Here is an 18,115-nt window from a genome sequence, read left to right as displayed (position 1 = left end):
TAAAGCTTTGTGACTTGGGAGAACACTTCATGTTGAAGAATGTGTTAGATGACTCTTCTAGAAATTTCTAGATTTAAGGCAAACTTTTCTTTGCTTATATAATTCTGTGACCTCTGGTCAGAGGATATGAAGTAAGAAAAAATGGACAGCCAATTCCTTGTCCCTCATGTTGGTATGGTAGCTACTTTTGGTATAACTCTAAAATATGAAAGACAATTATAGGATAATTTGAGATGGAAAGAGGTGAGGCTCAAATAATTTCAGGCTGATAAGAGATGAGCAAATGGTAGCTATTCCAAGCATCCCTGGCACAGCTACTGTAGTGTGTGGACAGGCGTGTCTCCTAATATGATTTTATTATGCTCAGGTTAAAGACTTGGGTTTTAGATCAACAATGTGAAAATTTGGTTTATCACCTGTGTTCAAAAAAGAGATGATAGAATTCTAGCAGGAGAGCTTCAGTGTTTGCCAAGAGCACCAGCAGAAACAACATTCTGCTTAGGTCTGTCATAGACAAAAACTCTGACTAGAAATGTGAAATCATTTGTATAGAATGCTTACGGTTAAAAGAATACTCTTGAAACAGTACTTTTCATACGTATATGGCTTTGTATGCTTACATATTTAAAAGTAAACTGTGCTTTCCATTTGGTGATTTTAGTCAATCCAGCACTGTGTGATTTTGTAGTAATTGTACTCAAGCCAAATGAATCAAAGAGAAATACTTAATGCCGATCCCATCCAGCTGCACTGAGAAGGATAGGAAAACGAATCATAGAGCCCGATTTGTCCTTGTCAGAAGCTCAACAATGCTTAGGACTAAAACCTAAAGTTATACATGACTCTAAAAAGAGCAATTTGTCAAGCGTTTCATTGGCACAAATTGAAATGAAATGAGGTCCTGGGCTCTTGAGGTCACTTTGCAACAGGAAGAATTCATTATCTAACTATACACAGAGGAAAATGCCTCACAATTGTATTTGCTTGTAAAGGATGAGTGCCCACACATAAAGCCAAAATGGCAGAGGTCGCTTATGAGAAATAAACTACATAAAAGCAAAGACTCAAGTGTCCCTTGGCTGATAGCCTCTTGTTTCTTCCTCCTAGTCAGGGCTGCTTTAGGGACATATTGCTCAGTGTACCAAAGAAAATACTTGGGGAGGTCTTTGTTGTTTATGCAAAGATCGCTTGCACTGTTCCTGCTAATTTATCTGCTGGAAGCATGAGGTAGTCTTACATGTCCTTTCTCCTCAGGGTGGGGGGATTTTATTCTCCATCCTTCTCCAGATTCCACATTATTCTGAATACATTTCCTCTTAAGGCATTTCTTGGCATTCTCTCCACAATGTGGTGAAGGTGCAGCCTTGAATATTTTACAGCTCATTGGGTGGTTACTGATGGGGTATTTGTTTCAGTTGAAAAAGTGGAAAGTAAGTGCACATTGAACCCATCAAATGTGAGGATCACATTTTTCAACATATTTATAAATAATTTGGAACAGAGAATGGATTACTATATTACTCTTGGGCAGGGCGGGGAAGATAACAACAACAATCAAAGACATTTTAAATGAAGAAGAAAAATAGCATGGCTAAAGAGGATGGATTTAAATAAGGATAAGGCAAAGAAGTGGATGTAGACATCAATTCTCTTAATCTCTTCTGGAATCTCAACACCCCCCAAACTCAGACATCAGGAGGGAGGGACTGGGGAAGCTCACACATCAAGTACAGTGGCCATTTTCACTCCTGCCCATTTCCTTCCATCCAATCAAGTCTCCTAGTCTTTCAAGTTTTTGAAAAGTTATTTCCTAATAATGTGGCCTGTCATTCATTCTCCTCACTTTTTTATGGCTCCCACCATTGGTAAGGATTGCTTTGGGTCCTTAGACCACCTTGGGTAGAATGGACTTCTTAATTATATTATGTCTTCCAATCCATGAAGATGGATGTTCTTCCATTTGTTTGTATGTGGGGTTTTTTTGTTTGTTTGTTTGTTTTTTGGTTTTTTTTTTTTTGGTTTTTATGGCTGTACCCATGGCATATGGAAGTTCCCAGGCTAGGAGTCAAATCAGAGCTGCACCTGCTGACCTACACCACAGCAATAGCTGTGACCTATACTACAGCTCATGGTGATGCCAGATCCTTAACCCACTGAGTAAGGCCAGGGATTGAACCCATGTCTTCATGGATACTATTAAGATTCATTTCTGCTGCACCACAACAAGAATTCCTATGTGTGTTTTTTTAAAAAATTCTTTCAACCATGTTTTTTATGGTTCTTAAGTGTTGTTAGAGGTGACTGCTGCATGGTTGTATCATAATTTTCCTTGAGTGGTGGGAGACTTTGGCCATGGTGGTGCCTGTCATTAAGCTGCAGGATGCATAAAGAGAAGCAGTATGTGGGACATGGGAAAACCCCAGATCCCAGTGCTAGCCCTGTTGTGTTTTAAAAGTGTGGCATCTACAGAATGTACTTAGATACAGAGATTTGCAGCTAGTCACTGATGATGATTAACGAAAAGAATGGGTGAAGATACTTAGGGAATGTATACATAGAGAGAGGAAAAACAAATAAGTTCTTTCATCCCCATTTTCTTAAGTATAAAACCATCTAAGTGAGACAGTATCCCAACCTGCTAACCCTCCTTTGACTTTAAGTGCATGCTTCAGCAGCCAACAGGAAAGGGGGAAACGTTAAAGGAATTCAGACAAATATTACTAAGTGTCAAGGGAGGAAAAGCATGGATTCTTGCTCACTTCTTTTCAGCTAAAGACTGTATTTAACAATGATGTTTTATCCAGGGCTCGAAAGTCATGTGATTCTTTTCTCATTTCCCCTGACAGAAATAACTTTGGTCTTGAAAGCTTGGGGAGGAAGAGACTTAGCTCCATTTCTCCTTGTTGTATCATTTTCTCATTATTCTCTTTGGTTTTCAGTTCAATTGATAAACCCAAATGATTTCATTAAGGCCTTTTTTTTTTTCCTTGTCCAAAAGAACCCAATCTCCTTAAAATGCCACATAAGACATGTTTTTATTTTTATTTTTATTATTATTTTTTCTTTTTAGGGCCTTACCCATGGCATGTGGAAGTTCCCAGGCTAGGGGTAAAATCAGAAACTGTAGCTGCCAGCCTACACCACAGCCACAGCAACATGGGATCTGAGCCTCTGCGTCTGCGACCTATACCACAGCTTATGGCAATGCCGGATCCCCCATCCGCTGAGCAAGGCCAGGGTTTGAACCTGCATCTGCATGGATCCTAGTCAGATTCATTTCTGCTGGGCCACAGCAGGAACTCCCCAGTCTAGAATGATTTCAATGTGCTTTGGCATTGAAGGGGACTGGAGTGGGTGGACAAACACTTTTGTCATTCAATCAGTGAGGTGAGATGACTGCAAAGAATGAGCCCCTTCAGCTTCCCCCAGCCCTTCCTCCCACGGGAATGGTGGACTTCCTTAATTCTTAAGTATTTCTCGGTCCAATTTGCAAGGCTTTTTCATTATTTTCTTATGATCTAGATGTTATTGAGATGTGAAGGGGCTGGAAGAGATGTAATAACATTTATAATTATCAAATAATACATTTTATATCTAATTGTTATTAGAATGTAATTTCCTCAAGGGCAGGGACCATTCATGTTTTGTTCACAACTTCATCTGCAATGCTGAGAACCATGCCTAGCACGCAGTGGGCACTCACTAGGGAGTTATTGAAATCATTTTTTCAGTCAGAACATGTATTGGATATGTGTTCATTTTTGGTTTGGAAAATGTGGTAACAGTGACTTTGTGTCCTTGCATTAAACACAGTTACATTTTTACGGAGTTATTTGATGGTTGCTTTGATGACTTTTCTAATACCTTAGTTTACCATTCGATCTTGGGTTTGCCATTGGATACTGCTATCAGATGTGAAAAGGTAGCGTTGTCTTTTGGGCAAGTTTGATTTAGACCTTGCACTCATGGTTACTTGTCTGGTCTACAAAGAGACCTTGACAACTGACGATTGTATTCAAGTCCTAAAAGAACTCACAGAGCTGGTGACTAGGGGTGCCTTCTAGCTTGTCACTTTGATTTCGTTGGGATTGTACTTCAATACTTTGCCTAGGAGCACTGGGAGAAAGAGAGTTTTCCTTTACAGGCTCCCTGTAGAAAAACTTCACCAGCTTAAAAAAAAAAAAAAAAAAAAAAAGACACCTACTGACTACTTTTCATCTGGAATTAATGCAATCATCAACATCTAAAGAGGGTAGGTAAAGTATGATTTCATTTCAATGAAATCAAGATTTTAAAAGCTTTTGAGCTGCTAATCCTTCCCCCTCCTGTTACTTTTTCCTCTTTTCTTCAAAGCAATGTATGCATCAAAGTTAAATCTCTGACATGACCAGAACAATTGGAGGCAAGGTGAAAATGGAGTGCATGATAATTGAACACCGTTACTTTACAGAGCAGCAGCACATCTAAGATGGGGTTTGCAGTAGTGCCCCATCCTGATGACCAAGACACCAGGAAATAGGATGAAAGACACTGCTTGATTATCCTGAAGCTCCTCAGCAACCATGGAACTTGGCATGCTCTAAATGAGAAGTGAAATCCTTAAAGAAAGTCAGGTGCCAGAAAATGGAGGAAACGAGACTATTTTCTCTGTGGTCAAGACCAGTTTCCATTTATCCCCTCCTGGTTTTCAGAAATGACTTTACATTGACAACTGAGGGTATTGCAGCTGGGGAACTGGAGGAGTGGGGAAACTCTTGAGGATTAGGGCTCTGGCTTGCTAATTAGGTTAAGTTAGACAGTTTGTAAATGAAATCCTGTGACGGTAGAAGAGGTGGCTATGAACCTCACAGAAGAAATAGAAAACAAAATCAAAACAAGGTATATTTGAGAACTCACAGTTGTTCAAATAAACATCAGGCAGTTTGGGCCTTCTATATGTGGCAACTGAGCTCACTATTTAAATCAACTATACCAAAATAGCAGAAGAAAATACTAACTTGGAAAATGTTTTCACTTCTGCATTATGGAAAGAAGTGTTTTAGAAAATTAGCTTCTTAGATTGCATGGATAATCTCTTACCAAATTTTAAAATGATCACTTTTAAGCTGGGATATCCAAAGAGGAAGCCTGCTCTATGGGCTTTACTTTCTCTCCTTCAAATCTTCAGTTCCAAGGTTCAAGGAATCTTAACTTCTTGCTGACTTGGCATGCCACTGAAAATACTTTGAAAAAGGTTGGAGTTAAGGGAGATTCTGTAAATAGGAGATCTACTCTCAGAGACAGAAGGCTGCATGGCTCCCTCTGTTTCCTAAGAATATTTATGTAAGAATTAAATGAGATGATGCATGTAAAGTGCTTAGAACTCTGCTCAGCATGGAATAAATGATTATTGCTTTGCAATGGGCAGAGGTTAAGTAATGAGCCCAGGGCTTCCCGGGTAGTAAGTGATAAAGATGACCTAGACCTGAGACCTAACTCTCTAGTCTGTTTTTAGTTAGTCAAATATTAAGCAGGCTCGAATCCATAATGGCTTGAATAGGTTACCCTTCAGTCATATTTGCTTATTGACTCTAGCTCACATAAGAAAGACTTCTTTAGCCACAGCTGGCAGGGCTCACCTTCCTCTTTACTGGACAGCAGTACTTCCCTGTCTTTTCCCTCCCCCTCTTTTTTCCTTTTACAGAGCCCTCTGCCTCCACCCATAGCCCCTTTCTCTCCCTTCCCACTTGTCTCTAGTGATGGGCTAGGGCATCTTGTTGGGGCAGGAGAGCTGACCTAAGTAGTAAGGGTGGAAGAAAGGAAGCGAGGTAAATACCAGTCTCCAAACTCCTGGCCCTCTTTCTCTCCCAAATTTCAGTCCCCATTCCCATTTCTCCAGGCTCCATCTGTATATTTCTTGCCCCATCCTAGGTCCAGAAATGAAATGCTCGAGTAGTCCTTGTGGAATAAGATGTGAGTGCTTTCATCTGAAATGTAGAGGAATCTCAACCCTAGTTATATTTGTATGCAAAGATCCACTTTGTAGACCTTTTATGGGAAAATCCATTCCTAGTGCCCCTATTAGACATAAGAATGAATGATTCCTAAATTAAGCTTCCTGTAATTTCTTCTTCCTTGAGTTACAAGTTAAATAGCCAATGAGAGTTTTTTTTCTTCTTTCACATATGCATTGATGGGAAAGCTTTTGTAGACAAATTACCGTATGCATTGTAATCTAGGGAATACAATGAAATGAAAGAATCTGTATTTTCTGAAAGCTTACAGGCTCATTCAGGGTTGTATTACACAATAAGAAGTGGTGCCAAATTTGCTGAAGACTCTGTCTATGTGATACTTAATTCCTCTGGGTTTTCAACCCAAACTTAAAACCAAAAATTTTAATTGTTGATGTGCAATGAAATATGCAATATATATACATATTTTACAGATGAAAGAGAAACAGGTATGTCAATAATTTGTGTAACTATGCACTCGACTCAATGATGAAATCGATCAGCTGTTCTCAGTTCTACCAAAGCCTTCTCTTCATGACTTTCAGGTTCTCACTCACCTGAGTCATAGCAGGTAGAGGGTCTGATTTCCTTTCTTATTCTCTCTTTTTATGCAACCACGCTCTCACTTACTACTTCCCAGGGGAGGAAGAACGACAGTTTCATTGATGACTTGGAAATAGGAAATGGACATGGGCATTCCATTCTTTCTTTTCTTTTCAGGAGAAGACATGCTCATCAAGTGCCTGGGTTCTCCTACCAGAGTGAATCCCGTCCTTCCAAGAACTGAGTAAGTCTAATTGTGGAATTCAAGGTTGTGAAACCCACTGACCCATAGATATAAATCACATTCTCCAATATCAGCTTAATTAGCAAGATGTTCACACTGTATTTGGATTCCATCTGTCTTATCTTATTCCCAGTTTGAACTTGATTGGTTCAAAGTCCAGGTGGAGGTTAGGCATGTCATTTATCAATTTCCACTTAATCCTAAAGGCCAGGTGTTGAGTTTCCTAAGGCATTGACTCCAGATCCCAACCACTTCATGCTAGATGAATCAGCGTTTATTCAACAACGTTGTGTGTGTGTCTTCCAAAGAAAAACTCTTGGGAGACAGGAATTAGGTAGAAACTGCTAACATGAATAAAACCTCTTCAATTCAACTGAATAAGTTGTTATTAAACTCCTGAGATGGGCTAGATGGTGCACGAAGCCCAGAGGACACAAATGTTAATAGGACACGCCTAAAGACCTTTGGATCGTACAAAAGGTAGTGTCACAGAGAGGAAGAGGGAGGGTTAACCAGGGTTCAGTGTGGAAGAGTGGTTATCCTTTTTCTCTATTTGTAATATTGTCATTGCATCATCATCACTTGGATTAGGCTGTGGGGGTCACTTATCACCTTGGTGATAACACTAGTGAAAAGTAGTCTGATGTTCTTCCTCCCATGCCAAGTTTTTTATAGTGGATAGATTAATCATATTGATTACATACAGCAGTATAGAGGAGAGATAAAGACTGTGCCTTGGAGCTTGCTGACTAGGTTCCTCTCCTTGTTTCTAGCTGTGTAACCATGGGTTACTTACCTTCTCTGTGTTTCTGATTCCTCACATGAGAAGCAGGGATGATAACAGTACCTACATCATAGTGTTATGGTAAGGATTAAATGAGCTAATATAAGTAGAGTGTGAGAACAGTGCCTGTCATAGAGGGGTTCTCAACAGAAGTTAGTTCCTGTTGTTATTAGCACTTATCAAGGATATGCTTGTGTGTCAAGAATTTAGCTAAGCTACTCCATGATATTGCTGCTGTAGCATCTATTTAGTGCCATGTAGCCTGCTGGGGCCTTGAATTGACACTAGCCCATCCCAAGATTGCATGCCTTAGATAACAACCCGAAAAGAAAAGCCTCCAGAGTTGCAAGTAAATGTAAACTCATGATATAACTTCTCCAGCAGCCCTTGTGAGCAGTAGTCTCCCTGGGGCGTTCCTTCCCCTTATGTGCCTGTAGGAGCTTACAAAAACTCTGCTCTTTTTGGTTTGAAATGAGCAATCTGACCATAGCCTGGGGAACCTAAAGCACTCTACCTATGGTCCCCCCAAATGCCTGTGCCCTCTGCATGCACCCTGCCTTGACTCCCCATGAGTAGATCCAGGATGTTCTCTATACCTTCTCCAGAAAATCTTTTGTTGAACCATAGCTCACTCTCAATACCCTGGGGCTCTACCTAACAAATTCATAGCACTATGATCTGGGAATGAGAAGAATATAAACCAGGGAGATATGGGGGTAGGGGTTCTTCATAGATCATTGGAAAGCTTTAGGTTTAAGACTTCCTTCACAGTCTTGCTGGGGACAGCTGCAATTAGTAGAAGAAAGCTCTAACACATCAGAAGGGAAAATCAATTGCTGCCCGATCTCTTCACTTTACCTCAGGTATTTGCTTACCATTTACTTAGCATAGCAGGAGGACTTGGTGCTTGTCTAATACCAGTGGTAATAAATAAGGCCAACATGTGGCAGTGAGAATCACAGTGGTTTGCAGTTTGGCCAAATTCTACTTGTTTTAGATGATTGGTGAAATACAAGGTCAAACATTAATGTTCTTTATTCACTTGGGATCTACAGACATTTATTTCAAATACTCATTCTGATTGTGTTTGAAAATTTGGATTAAGTGTTTAAATTAAGTATTTAAATCATTGAATTTAAAATCCCCTTATTGGAGTGCCCTTTGTGGCTCAGGGGTAGTGAACCTGACTAGCGTCCATGAGGACTTGGGTTCAATCCCTGGCCCTGCTCAGTGGGTTAAAGGATCCAGCATTACGGTGGGCTGTGGTATAGGTCTCACACAGGGCTTGGATCTGGCATTGCTGTAGCTGTGGCATGGGGTGGCACAAAGCTCTGATTTGACCCCTAGCCTGGGAACTTCCACATGCAGCAGGTACGGCCCTAAAAAGACAAAAAAAAAAAAAAAAAAAAAAATGCTGCTTACTGAGTGCCTACTGGGTACATGGGTCCATACCAAGAACCTAGTTAGTATGTAGTTTAACCTCATAATAATCATTTGAGGTAAATGTTATCTTGATTTGATAAATAAGGAAATTAAAATTTAGAATCTTTGTAAAAAGGCAGTAAGACAGAAGTTGCTGAAATTTGACCTCAAATCTTCCGTAAGAGATCTTGAAAGTTATGTACATTTAATGAGGTCATACTATGTATTATTAGCACATTGTATACTGCTTTCATGAATTTTAGAAATGCAGAAACTCATCAAGAGGAAAAAAAAAAACACCCATAATATCACAGCTCAGTAATAGCCACTATTTAAATTGTGGAATATTTTCATCCAGTTATATTGCATATGTATATGATTTTTTTTCCCACAAGTGTTCTGTTATTTTAAACCCCCTTTAAATAATAAGTTATGAAGGTTTTTTTCATATTAATAAGTTTTCTAAAACTTGACTTTAAATTGCCACATTTCATCAGTGGCTGAAGAAAACCCTTTTTATTCAAATGTACATTTCATATTTTCCCCTATTTCAAACAGTGATGCCATAAACATCTTTGTATATAATTCTTGTGCACATCTCTGTTCTCTTAGGGTAGGTTTTAGAAGAATAATTCTCAGTTAAGAGGTTATTCCAGTTCTTCGTTGCTGTATAGCGAACCAACCCCAAACTTAAGCACATTAAATAACCACAATTTTATTATGCTCATTGTTGCTCTCAGTTAGGAATTGAGAGAGGACTCAGCAGGGATGGTTGTTCTCTGCTTTGTGACTTCTGGGATCTCAGAGGCTGGGCTCAGCTACAACTTGACTGCTGATCCTACATGGGGCCCTTTCAGCCTGGTGATCTCAGTGTAGTGCTTTTGTGACTTGGCTCAGGGTTCCAAGAGCATTTCTGTGGCACACAGCAGATGTGTATGGACTTTAGGGTTAGCCTTAGAGGTTGTCACTGTTGTCACTTTTGCTATACTCCCTTGGTTGAAGCAGTCACAATCTCCGCCAATTCAGAGAGGAAGGAGTGGCAAAGAATTTATAGCCAGTTTTAAAATTACCAGAGAAGACATAAACCACTTGTGAGGTTTTGACATATATTATCAGGTTGCCCCCCAGAAATGTTATATAAATCAACATTTTCCCCATAGTTGCTAATGGTACACTCTTACCCATACTGGATATTACAATTTTAAAAGATATTTGTCAATTTGATAGGCAAAAACTAGCATATCACATCGCTGTAATTTTCAAATATTTGAATACCAGTGAGATGTTACATGTATTTTTTCAGTCACTTGTAAAAATTTTATGTGAATTTTCTATTTTTGGCTTGTTTGGAGTAGTCATCTTTTCCCTTATTAATTGGTGGGTGTTGCGTACATACTAAGACTAAATCAAGGCATTCTGATTCTAAATTGAGTTCTTTCACCACAACAACTTAGCAACTCTCATCAATAGTTTTAGTACTATGTGTAAGGCACCGTTTTTTTTGTAATTCAGACACTGCCTCTTCCAAGCTGTATGACTTAAACAATTTAATTAAGCCTCCTGGGCCTTGGTTTCCTTTCCTGTAATATTGGGATAATACTTTTCCTATTTCACTGGTTATTGTAAGGATTCAGTGCTTAGAAGAAGGCTTGAAGTGGTTATTAATGTTATATTTGTCACCGTGATAGCTGCACATGAGACTTGGATATTTGTGAGTATTCTAGTGATTATCTCATTCTTTCTGTTGTTCATTTGGTAACTGTATAAGTGAGGATCCTAGTCACGTCAAAGCCATTGGGCTTTTGAATTCAAAAGATTCATGTTACTCTGAGAAAGATTTCATCTTTTGCTTATTATTTTAAATTTGATTCTCAAGTTTCCCAAAGGAGGAAGGTAACCGACAACACAGGATGGGCTTTGGAGCAGGGTTATGGGGGCATCTTATTTAATGGGTGAGATGCTTGGAGGTAATCACCATTCTTTACTGCTGTGCCAATGTAATTAGAAAGAGAGGGTGGGAAGAGAAGTTCTCTGTGTGACTCCTGAGACAAAAACTAAATTCGATGGCATTTCCTCTGCCTTTTTCATTTGGGTTTCAATTCCATCAGACTGATTGGGCACAGAATTGAGCATTGTGGAGTGCATTGTAGAGCAGCGTCAATGAAAGAAAAATAAAACCCTTTTCTTTAGAAGGATAAGTCCCAAAGTGTTCTCATTGTTTTGACTAAAACGAAGCTGTGAACAAAAGGCCAGGGCCTGTGTCTGATGGACCATAGACAGGGCTCTGCCCTCAGACTGTTGTTACTCCAAGGGTACGCCTTCCTTCCCACCCAGCACATCCCCCTTGTGCTCTTTCCTTTCAGACCCTCAAGGGGGTGTAGGAGAGCCATGCACTGGGGGATGGAGGTGTGGGGGGACATGCCACCCCAGGGCACTGAACATTTGCTGTCTCCAAAGAGGGCCTCTTTGGCTTCAGCCCAGCTGTCCCTCTATGATAACCACCATGGCTAATACTCTAGTGATGAGCCATTTGGGGATCTCTGCCTCACCGCCTCTGATCACTGTGAAATATGAGTTGGGGGAGTTTTCTGTAACAAATGCCCATTTGATTGAGCTTCCATTCAGGCGTTTGGTGTCAGCACTTGTCCCAGACAGCCGCTTCAGCCAGACAGTGACAGATTCAGCCTCCTGTTTAGGCTGTCAGGGGACTGCCCCCTCTCAGGCTTGGGCTTGTCACAGGAGTGCCTGGCTGAATCCTGCCAGGGCTCCAGGCTGCACCTGTGCTTCCAAATGTCAGTGAGCTTGAGAGCCAGACACTTTCTACCACCCTTCTTGTCAAGGTCAGCTGGTGTGATGGGGGAGGGGACCTCCTGAATTGAGACAGACCTGTCTCTTTTGTCCTTTGTCCCAGCATCATCAGGCAGACCTTTCATTACCGGGTGCTTAGGATTTGTCAAAGCAAGCATTTGAGTGGGTAAAATTAAAAAAAAAAAAATTGCCTGGAGATAATTTGTCCAGGCAAGTTCACTTCTTTGGAATGTTCTTTTCAAGTTTCTTTAACATTATCTTGTTAGTCTTGGTTGAATGTGAAGGACGGAGAACTAACCAGTTATACGTGGTAAGAAAGAAAAAGTTCACATTAGTGGCCACTTTTGAGATTTTTGCCAGAATTGGCCATATGGTGGTCATAACGATGATTTATAAATCAGAAATTTCAATCTGATGGCCCATGGATTGAATTTGGCACAAAATTTTTTATTTGATCTCTCTTGTTTGTTTGTTTTTAATAGAACTTGATGTTAATATTAGAGTTCAGACTACATCACATGCAAATGTGATTTCTGGCTTCTTTTAAGAAGCAATCTCTGGCAACACTGGGCTTGCATTCTTGCATAAGGACAATTGAGGTAAACCACATTGTTGCCCTGCTCACTTTAAAGTGTGTATATACTCTTTAGTTTGCCACAGTCCTCCCCATTCCCTATTGTTACAACCAACCTGCTTCTCTTATTTCCATTACGGGGATGATCCCTGTAGTTGTTTGAGTTGGCAATCCCTAGTATAAATACTGAGCTTCAATTCTTTACAAATCTTTTTGTAAGATTTTAATTTTTTCTATTATTGTTGATTTACAATGTTTCTGCTATACAGCAAAGTGACCCAGTCGCACCTTGACCCAGTCACACACATATTCTTTTTCTCACATTGTCCGTCTCAAGTGAATAGATATAGTTCCTGTGCTCTGCAGCAGGAACTCATTGCTTATCCACACTTCAATTCTTTACTCAATATTTAATGAACTCTCTTCAGTAAGTCCTTCCCCCCACTCCACCCCAGGTTGATATATGACCAGGGAATTCTTCGAACTATAATGATTTAAATAAGGAAGGACTTAAAGGAGCAAAAACGGTGGGTTTTATTGATATGTGAAAATTGTTGTTCACCATTACCAGGCCTTAGCTCCTCACTTTAGACATATAGTCCATAAATGATAAACTTTGGGGCAAGTTGGATGTTTCTACTGAGTGGGGAGGAAAAATACAGTAATTAAAAATTATATTGTCTCATTTTTAATCTTATACAAATCCTTCCACATTAGTGATAAGGTCTCCTTCCATGAATGAGGATACAGGGCTCAGAATTAAGAACTTTCTCAAATATTTTTTTAGGGCTGCACATGCGGTGTATGGAAGTTCCCAGTTTAGGGGTCAAATTGGACCTGCAGCTGCTGGCCTATGACACAGTAATGCTGGATCTGAGCCTTGTCTGTAACCTCCACCACAGCTCATGGCAATGCTGGGTCCTTAACCCACTGAACAGGACCGGGTATCAAACCTGCATTCTCATGAATATTAGTCAGGTTCATTATCACTGAGCCACAACAGGAACTCCTATTTCTCAGTGTTTGAAAGCTGGAAATTAAGGGAACCCAGACTTGTATTTATGCAAAAGTCCTTACTCTCCTCAACAACAAATTGCCCTACCCAGTGGAATCTTGTGACATCTGTTTAGGCTAAAAGTCAAGTGCTGCTGAAGAGATAAAGTGTACTAGCTTCATCAAAATAGGTTGCTTTTGGACTTTAGAAGGATGCGTTTAAGAGCCTCTGATAATAGAAAAACATTAAAAAGTCTTCTTCATTTTGGGGATTTTTTTTCCTTCTAGTAATTTTTTAACCTCTGTGACTTACAAATCAAAATAGTGCTTTTGATAATAAAAGTAAAAGCAAACCTTACAGAGCACTTACAATACATTTATATAGATTACTTTTTTTAGCCCTCTCAAAAACCATAACAGATAGCTAAAATTGTTATTGCTATTTTACAGATGAGGAGACTGAGGTACAGAGAGAAAATGCTGAAAGACTTGAATAAACTATTTGATAAACCACTGGGTATGTTGGGATCAGAATCATCAATGCAGTTTAACCTTCTAACTTTCTGACCATTGATGAATACCAGCCAAGATGTTGGATATGCTGTCACCCCTGTCTTCCTACCATCTATATCTGGCCGTGCCAATCAGCTCTCTCCTATTATCCAGGGGTAATACTGAAAATAAAACAAAACAAAAAGCTCCTTAAGGATTTGTTTGCCCAAATAGAAAACTTGAAAGTGCCTCTACAAATTATGACTTAGGAAATCATTAGCAGTTCTGATAGTGGTAAACACTTGTTTTGAAACGATGGCTATGGGATGGATCTCTTATGCTTAAATGATAGTTATGGAAATTGTCTGAGTTTTGAAATACAATGCATCTTATTGATTATAAGAAAAAATGTTTGGGGGTGATAATAACTCCACTGTGCTAAGTTTGCTGTTTGAAATCTGTGTAGATGGGGTCAGTTAAATGTTTGAAGTATTTGAATTGAGTGTATTTGAGTTGATTAAAATCCTCCTAATCTCTGTCACTGAGGACCTTACAGGGCTGCCCAGCTGGAAGTGGAGAAGTTACCTGGAATAGGTCTGAGGGTCTAGTTCTTGATATCTATCTTGGAAGAATTTCTTGTGGCTATTTCTTTTAATACAGTTGGAGGATTGTCCATGTCTTTTGGGGCCTAGAGCCCAGTGACTACTCTGCCCCTCAGCTGTCACAGAGAACACATGAGAAAGAGTTACGTTAGCCTGCTTTTCCTATTATTTCTCCCCACATTCCTGGGCTAAGTTTGGATCTAAGAGGTGTCAATAAAGCTTGTGTTCATGGAACTATAGTTGGCTACTGTGCATTCCTTTGTAGTGACCAAAGCCTTCTTTTGGGGAGTAATTAGGGAGAAAATGATAGAGCAGCTCATGGTTAGGGCATTATGAAACCTCTCATGACAGATTTAAATGGTAACCATCTGACATGCTCGCCTATCCTCTCTAGAGATAGAATGGATTTGAATCATCAGAATAGCTATGCTTGCCCTAGGTTTTATCTCTGCTGGTTCAGTAAAACTAGGGCTGAACCCAGTATTTTTGTACTAGTACATGCTTTGTTTCCTGGTAGGCTACTTTTCTCCTGATAATATCCTACATCTCAATGTTCCCAGGGTTAATCTCAGGGCTTTTCTTGTTGTTTCCCTTCTTTATTTCCTGGATGACTTCATTTAATCATCCATTAACCACCTATGTCTTGAGTGCCTGTAATTGAGTGCATTTGAGTTATAGGAAGCTGTTGACTTCTAAAGAAAATGATTTCAGACCCTTTCTTTCACCCGAGCTGGAGTCTTAGATTACCTACCGCTCATGGAGCCCATCCTTGAAGATGTTCCATTGGCTTCGCAAAAACAACAGGCTTTAAACTAAGCACATTACCTTACTTAGTGTTCACCTGCTCCTCTTCCTGCATTTCTTAATTTTGTGCAGTGTGTATCAAGCTTCATTATGCCTAAATTCTGACTCACTATGTCTAGGATGGGATGAGAAACTGACACTGTTTGCAAACACTTCCAGTGTTTGTGGTCCGCATACAATACTGAGAAAACTAAGAAAAGCAGCTTAATGAATGTGTCTCTTTCTACCTCATCACGTGAATTAGAAATCTCGGAATTATTCTAGACTCATCCCTTCTGCTCAAATCATGTCCAAAGGCTCCTGTGTTCTATTAATTCCACTTTCTCAGTGTGTTTTACATCAGCCCCTTTCTCTCTACTCCCACTGCTTCTCCCCTTCCCCCATTCTGTTCTAGGTCATCCCAACCAAATCTCTTTCTCTTTGGCTTACTCTTGTCCCCTTTAGTCCACTTTTTACCATGCCATAAGGGTGATCTTTACAAAATGCAAATATTGTATTGCTACTTCCCTTCTCAAGTTTTCAATGGCTCTCTATTCCAAAGGATAAAGGTAAATGTCTTAGCGTGGAATATTAATTCTTTCATGATCAGGCTTTGGCATATGCATCCAGCTTCACTTCTCTGTCAGTATCTTATTTCAACCCATATTCCAAATACATTAAGCCATTTGTAAGCCTGAACATTTTTTAGTTTCTCTATTCCCCCATGCTATTATGCAGGATAATCTTTTTGCTTCAAATACCTTCCTTTTATTTGGTTAGCCAAATTTTACTCTGTCATACAGTGAATCAAGTCAGGCATTTCCAATTTGGGAAGACTTCCATGACCTTGGCTGACTGAATTAAATATTTCTCTGGATAAATTTCTTTAGAACTCTGTGTCTATAGACAGCAGAACATTTATTACATAGTTAATATTTATTGGTTTACTTCTTTAAAACTAAATGTGAGTTTCTTGAAAGCCTTGATTATATCTTCAGTTTCTCTATATCTAGTATATATCACAGTGTCTAGCATTTAGTAGAAATGCAAAAGATACTTGAGAATGAATAGCGAAATATTTTATTTTATTTTTGTCTTTTTAGGGCCACACCCAGTAGGTATGCAAGTTCCCAGGCTAGGAGTCAAATCAGAGCTGTAGCTGCCAGCCTATACTGCAGCCACAGAAATGCAGGATCCAAACCATGTCTGTGACCTGCACCACAGCTCATGGCAGTGCTGGATCCTTAACCCTGTGCCAGGCCAGGGATCAAGCTCATATCCTCATGGGTACTAGTCGGGTTCATTACCACTGAGCGACTATAGGAACTCCTGAATAGCCAGATATTTTAAACAATTCAGTAAGACCGTAGCCACACTAGGGTTCAGAATGCAGAGAGATGTACTTTCCTCATGACTCTTGTTGCTTAGATGACTCCCTCGCCCTAGCAATGGAAGTTTTCCATCAGTTTCATTTTGGTTCCTCTCAGGATGAGAACATATATGTGAAGATCAGATTGTTACTTTGTTATTTTTTCCAAAGTTGTTTTTGCCAGGTCCAAATTCTTAGAGTATCCAAAGGAAGCTCTAAAATAAAAAACCACACAGAGCCTCCAAGATGATTTTAAGATGTGGATTTCAAGCCTAATTTATACCAAATATAATGGAAATTTCAGGGAGACTGCTTTCAGTTCAGTATAAGTGGTTGGATATTCCAGAGCAAGAGGGGGTCTCCAAATAGTGAAATCACTTCTTTTAACCGAAATCAGAAGCCAGGCTATTGTAAGAGTGATTCCTCCTTTTGGGTGGGAGTCTGGGATCAATGGCAGCTTGCTTATCCAAACACTGTTTTATCCAAACATTGTGCTATCTTGTTTCTTATTAAGCATAGTCATTCAGCCCACGTTCAACAGCATTTATTGAGCAACTATAAAGACACTGGAATTGTGTCACAAGCTTGGTGTACAAAGATGAATAGGTCACTGTCCCTGTCGTAGAAGAGACCAGAATCTAAACAAACAACCTAGCCTTAGAAGTCCTTTTCTGGCAATTTCTCAAAACCCTCCTGCACATCAAACAGATAAGAACAGAGTTAGAAGTCAGGATGAAAGAAAGTTCTGTTTTCTGTTGTGAGAGAAATATTTCCTTAAGGAAGGCTTACATCTTCAGTATTTTAAGGGAGAATGTACCAGTGCCCTGGAGACACCTCATTTTATGTTATTTTTTAAAGAAACATTTCAGAGGGTAGATATGTTTGTTTGATATAATAAAGGTGATCCTAGAAAAATTCATGTTCACAGAGCCAGACAACCAGTGTTGCTTCTGTCCAACCAAGGCCTTTGGATGCAGAGCAGTGTGGAAAGAATTACCGCCTACATAACTAGACCAGGAAGGGCTAGGGAGTGGACTCAGTGTCTTTTTGAGCAGCCCCAGCATAAAGATGTGATCAAGTGAAATGGTAAGTAGGGCCTACTAGGGAGTATCTTTGGTTAATGGAGAATTGCATCATCTGTAATTGAATCCTATTCTAGATTTAAAAAGTATGCCATTCCTCTGGTTTGAAAATCACTTTGGGGAAGAAGTTAGTTAAGCCAACTCTACAAAAGAAGGTGAAATGGTTGATTTAAATAAAGGAAAGGGAGTTCTCTTCATGGATCAGTGGAAACGAATCTGGCTAGCGTCCATGAGGATGCAGGTTTAATCCCTGGCCTCACTTTGTAGGTTAAGGATCCTGCATTGCTGTGAGGTGTGGTATAGGTTGCAGACACAGTTGGAATCTGGCATTGCTGTGGCTGTGGAGTAAGCTGGTGGCTATAGCTCTGATTCAATCCCTAGCCTGAGAACCTCCGTATGCCATGGGTGTGGCCCTAAAAAGAGAAA

At 39.8% G+C, this 18,115-nt stretch overlaps 1 protein-coding gene across 1 annotated transcript in view; it reads left to right on the top strand.

Annotated features, from left to right (window-relative positions):
* DTWD2 (DTW domain containing 2) overlaps positions 1-18,115 on the top strand; it is a 256,749-nt gene that overhangs the window by 215,543 nt on the left and 23,091 nt on the right. Inside the window, exon 6 of the mRNA XM_021084663.1 lies at positions 6,714-6,780. Within this exon, the coding sequence (XP_020940322.1) occupies positions 6,714-6,758 (45 nt within the window). The 3' untranslated portion in view covers positions 6,759-6,780. The remainder of the gene's footprint in view (positions 1-6,713; positions 6,781-18,115) is intronic.

The sequence above is a fragment of the Sus scrofa genome, chromosome 2 (assembly GCF_000003025.6).
Source record: "Sus scrofa isolate TJ Tabasco breed Duroc chromosome 2, Sscrofa11.1, whole genome shotgun sequence".
NCBI lineage: Eukaryota > Metazoa > Chordata > Mammalia > Artiodactyla > Suidae > Sus > Sus scrofa.
The sequence above is the reverse complement of the archived record's forward strand: the minus strand, read 5'-3'. Positions and strand labels throughout refer to the sequence as shown.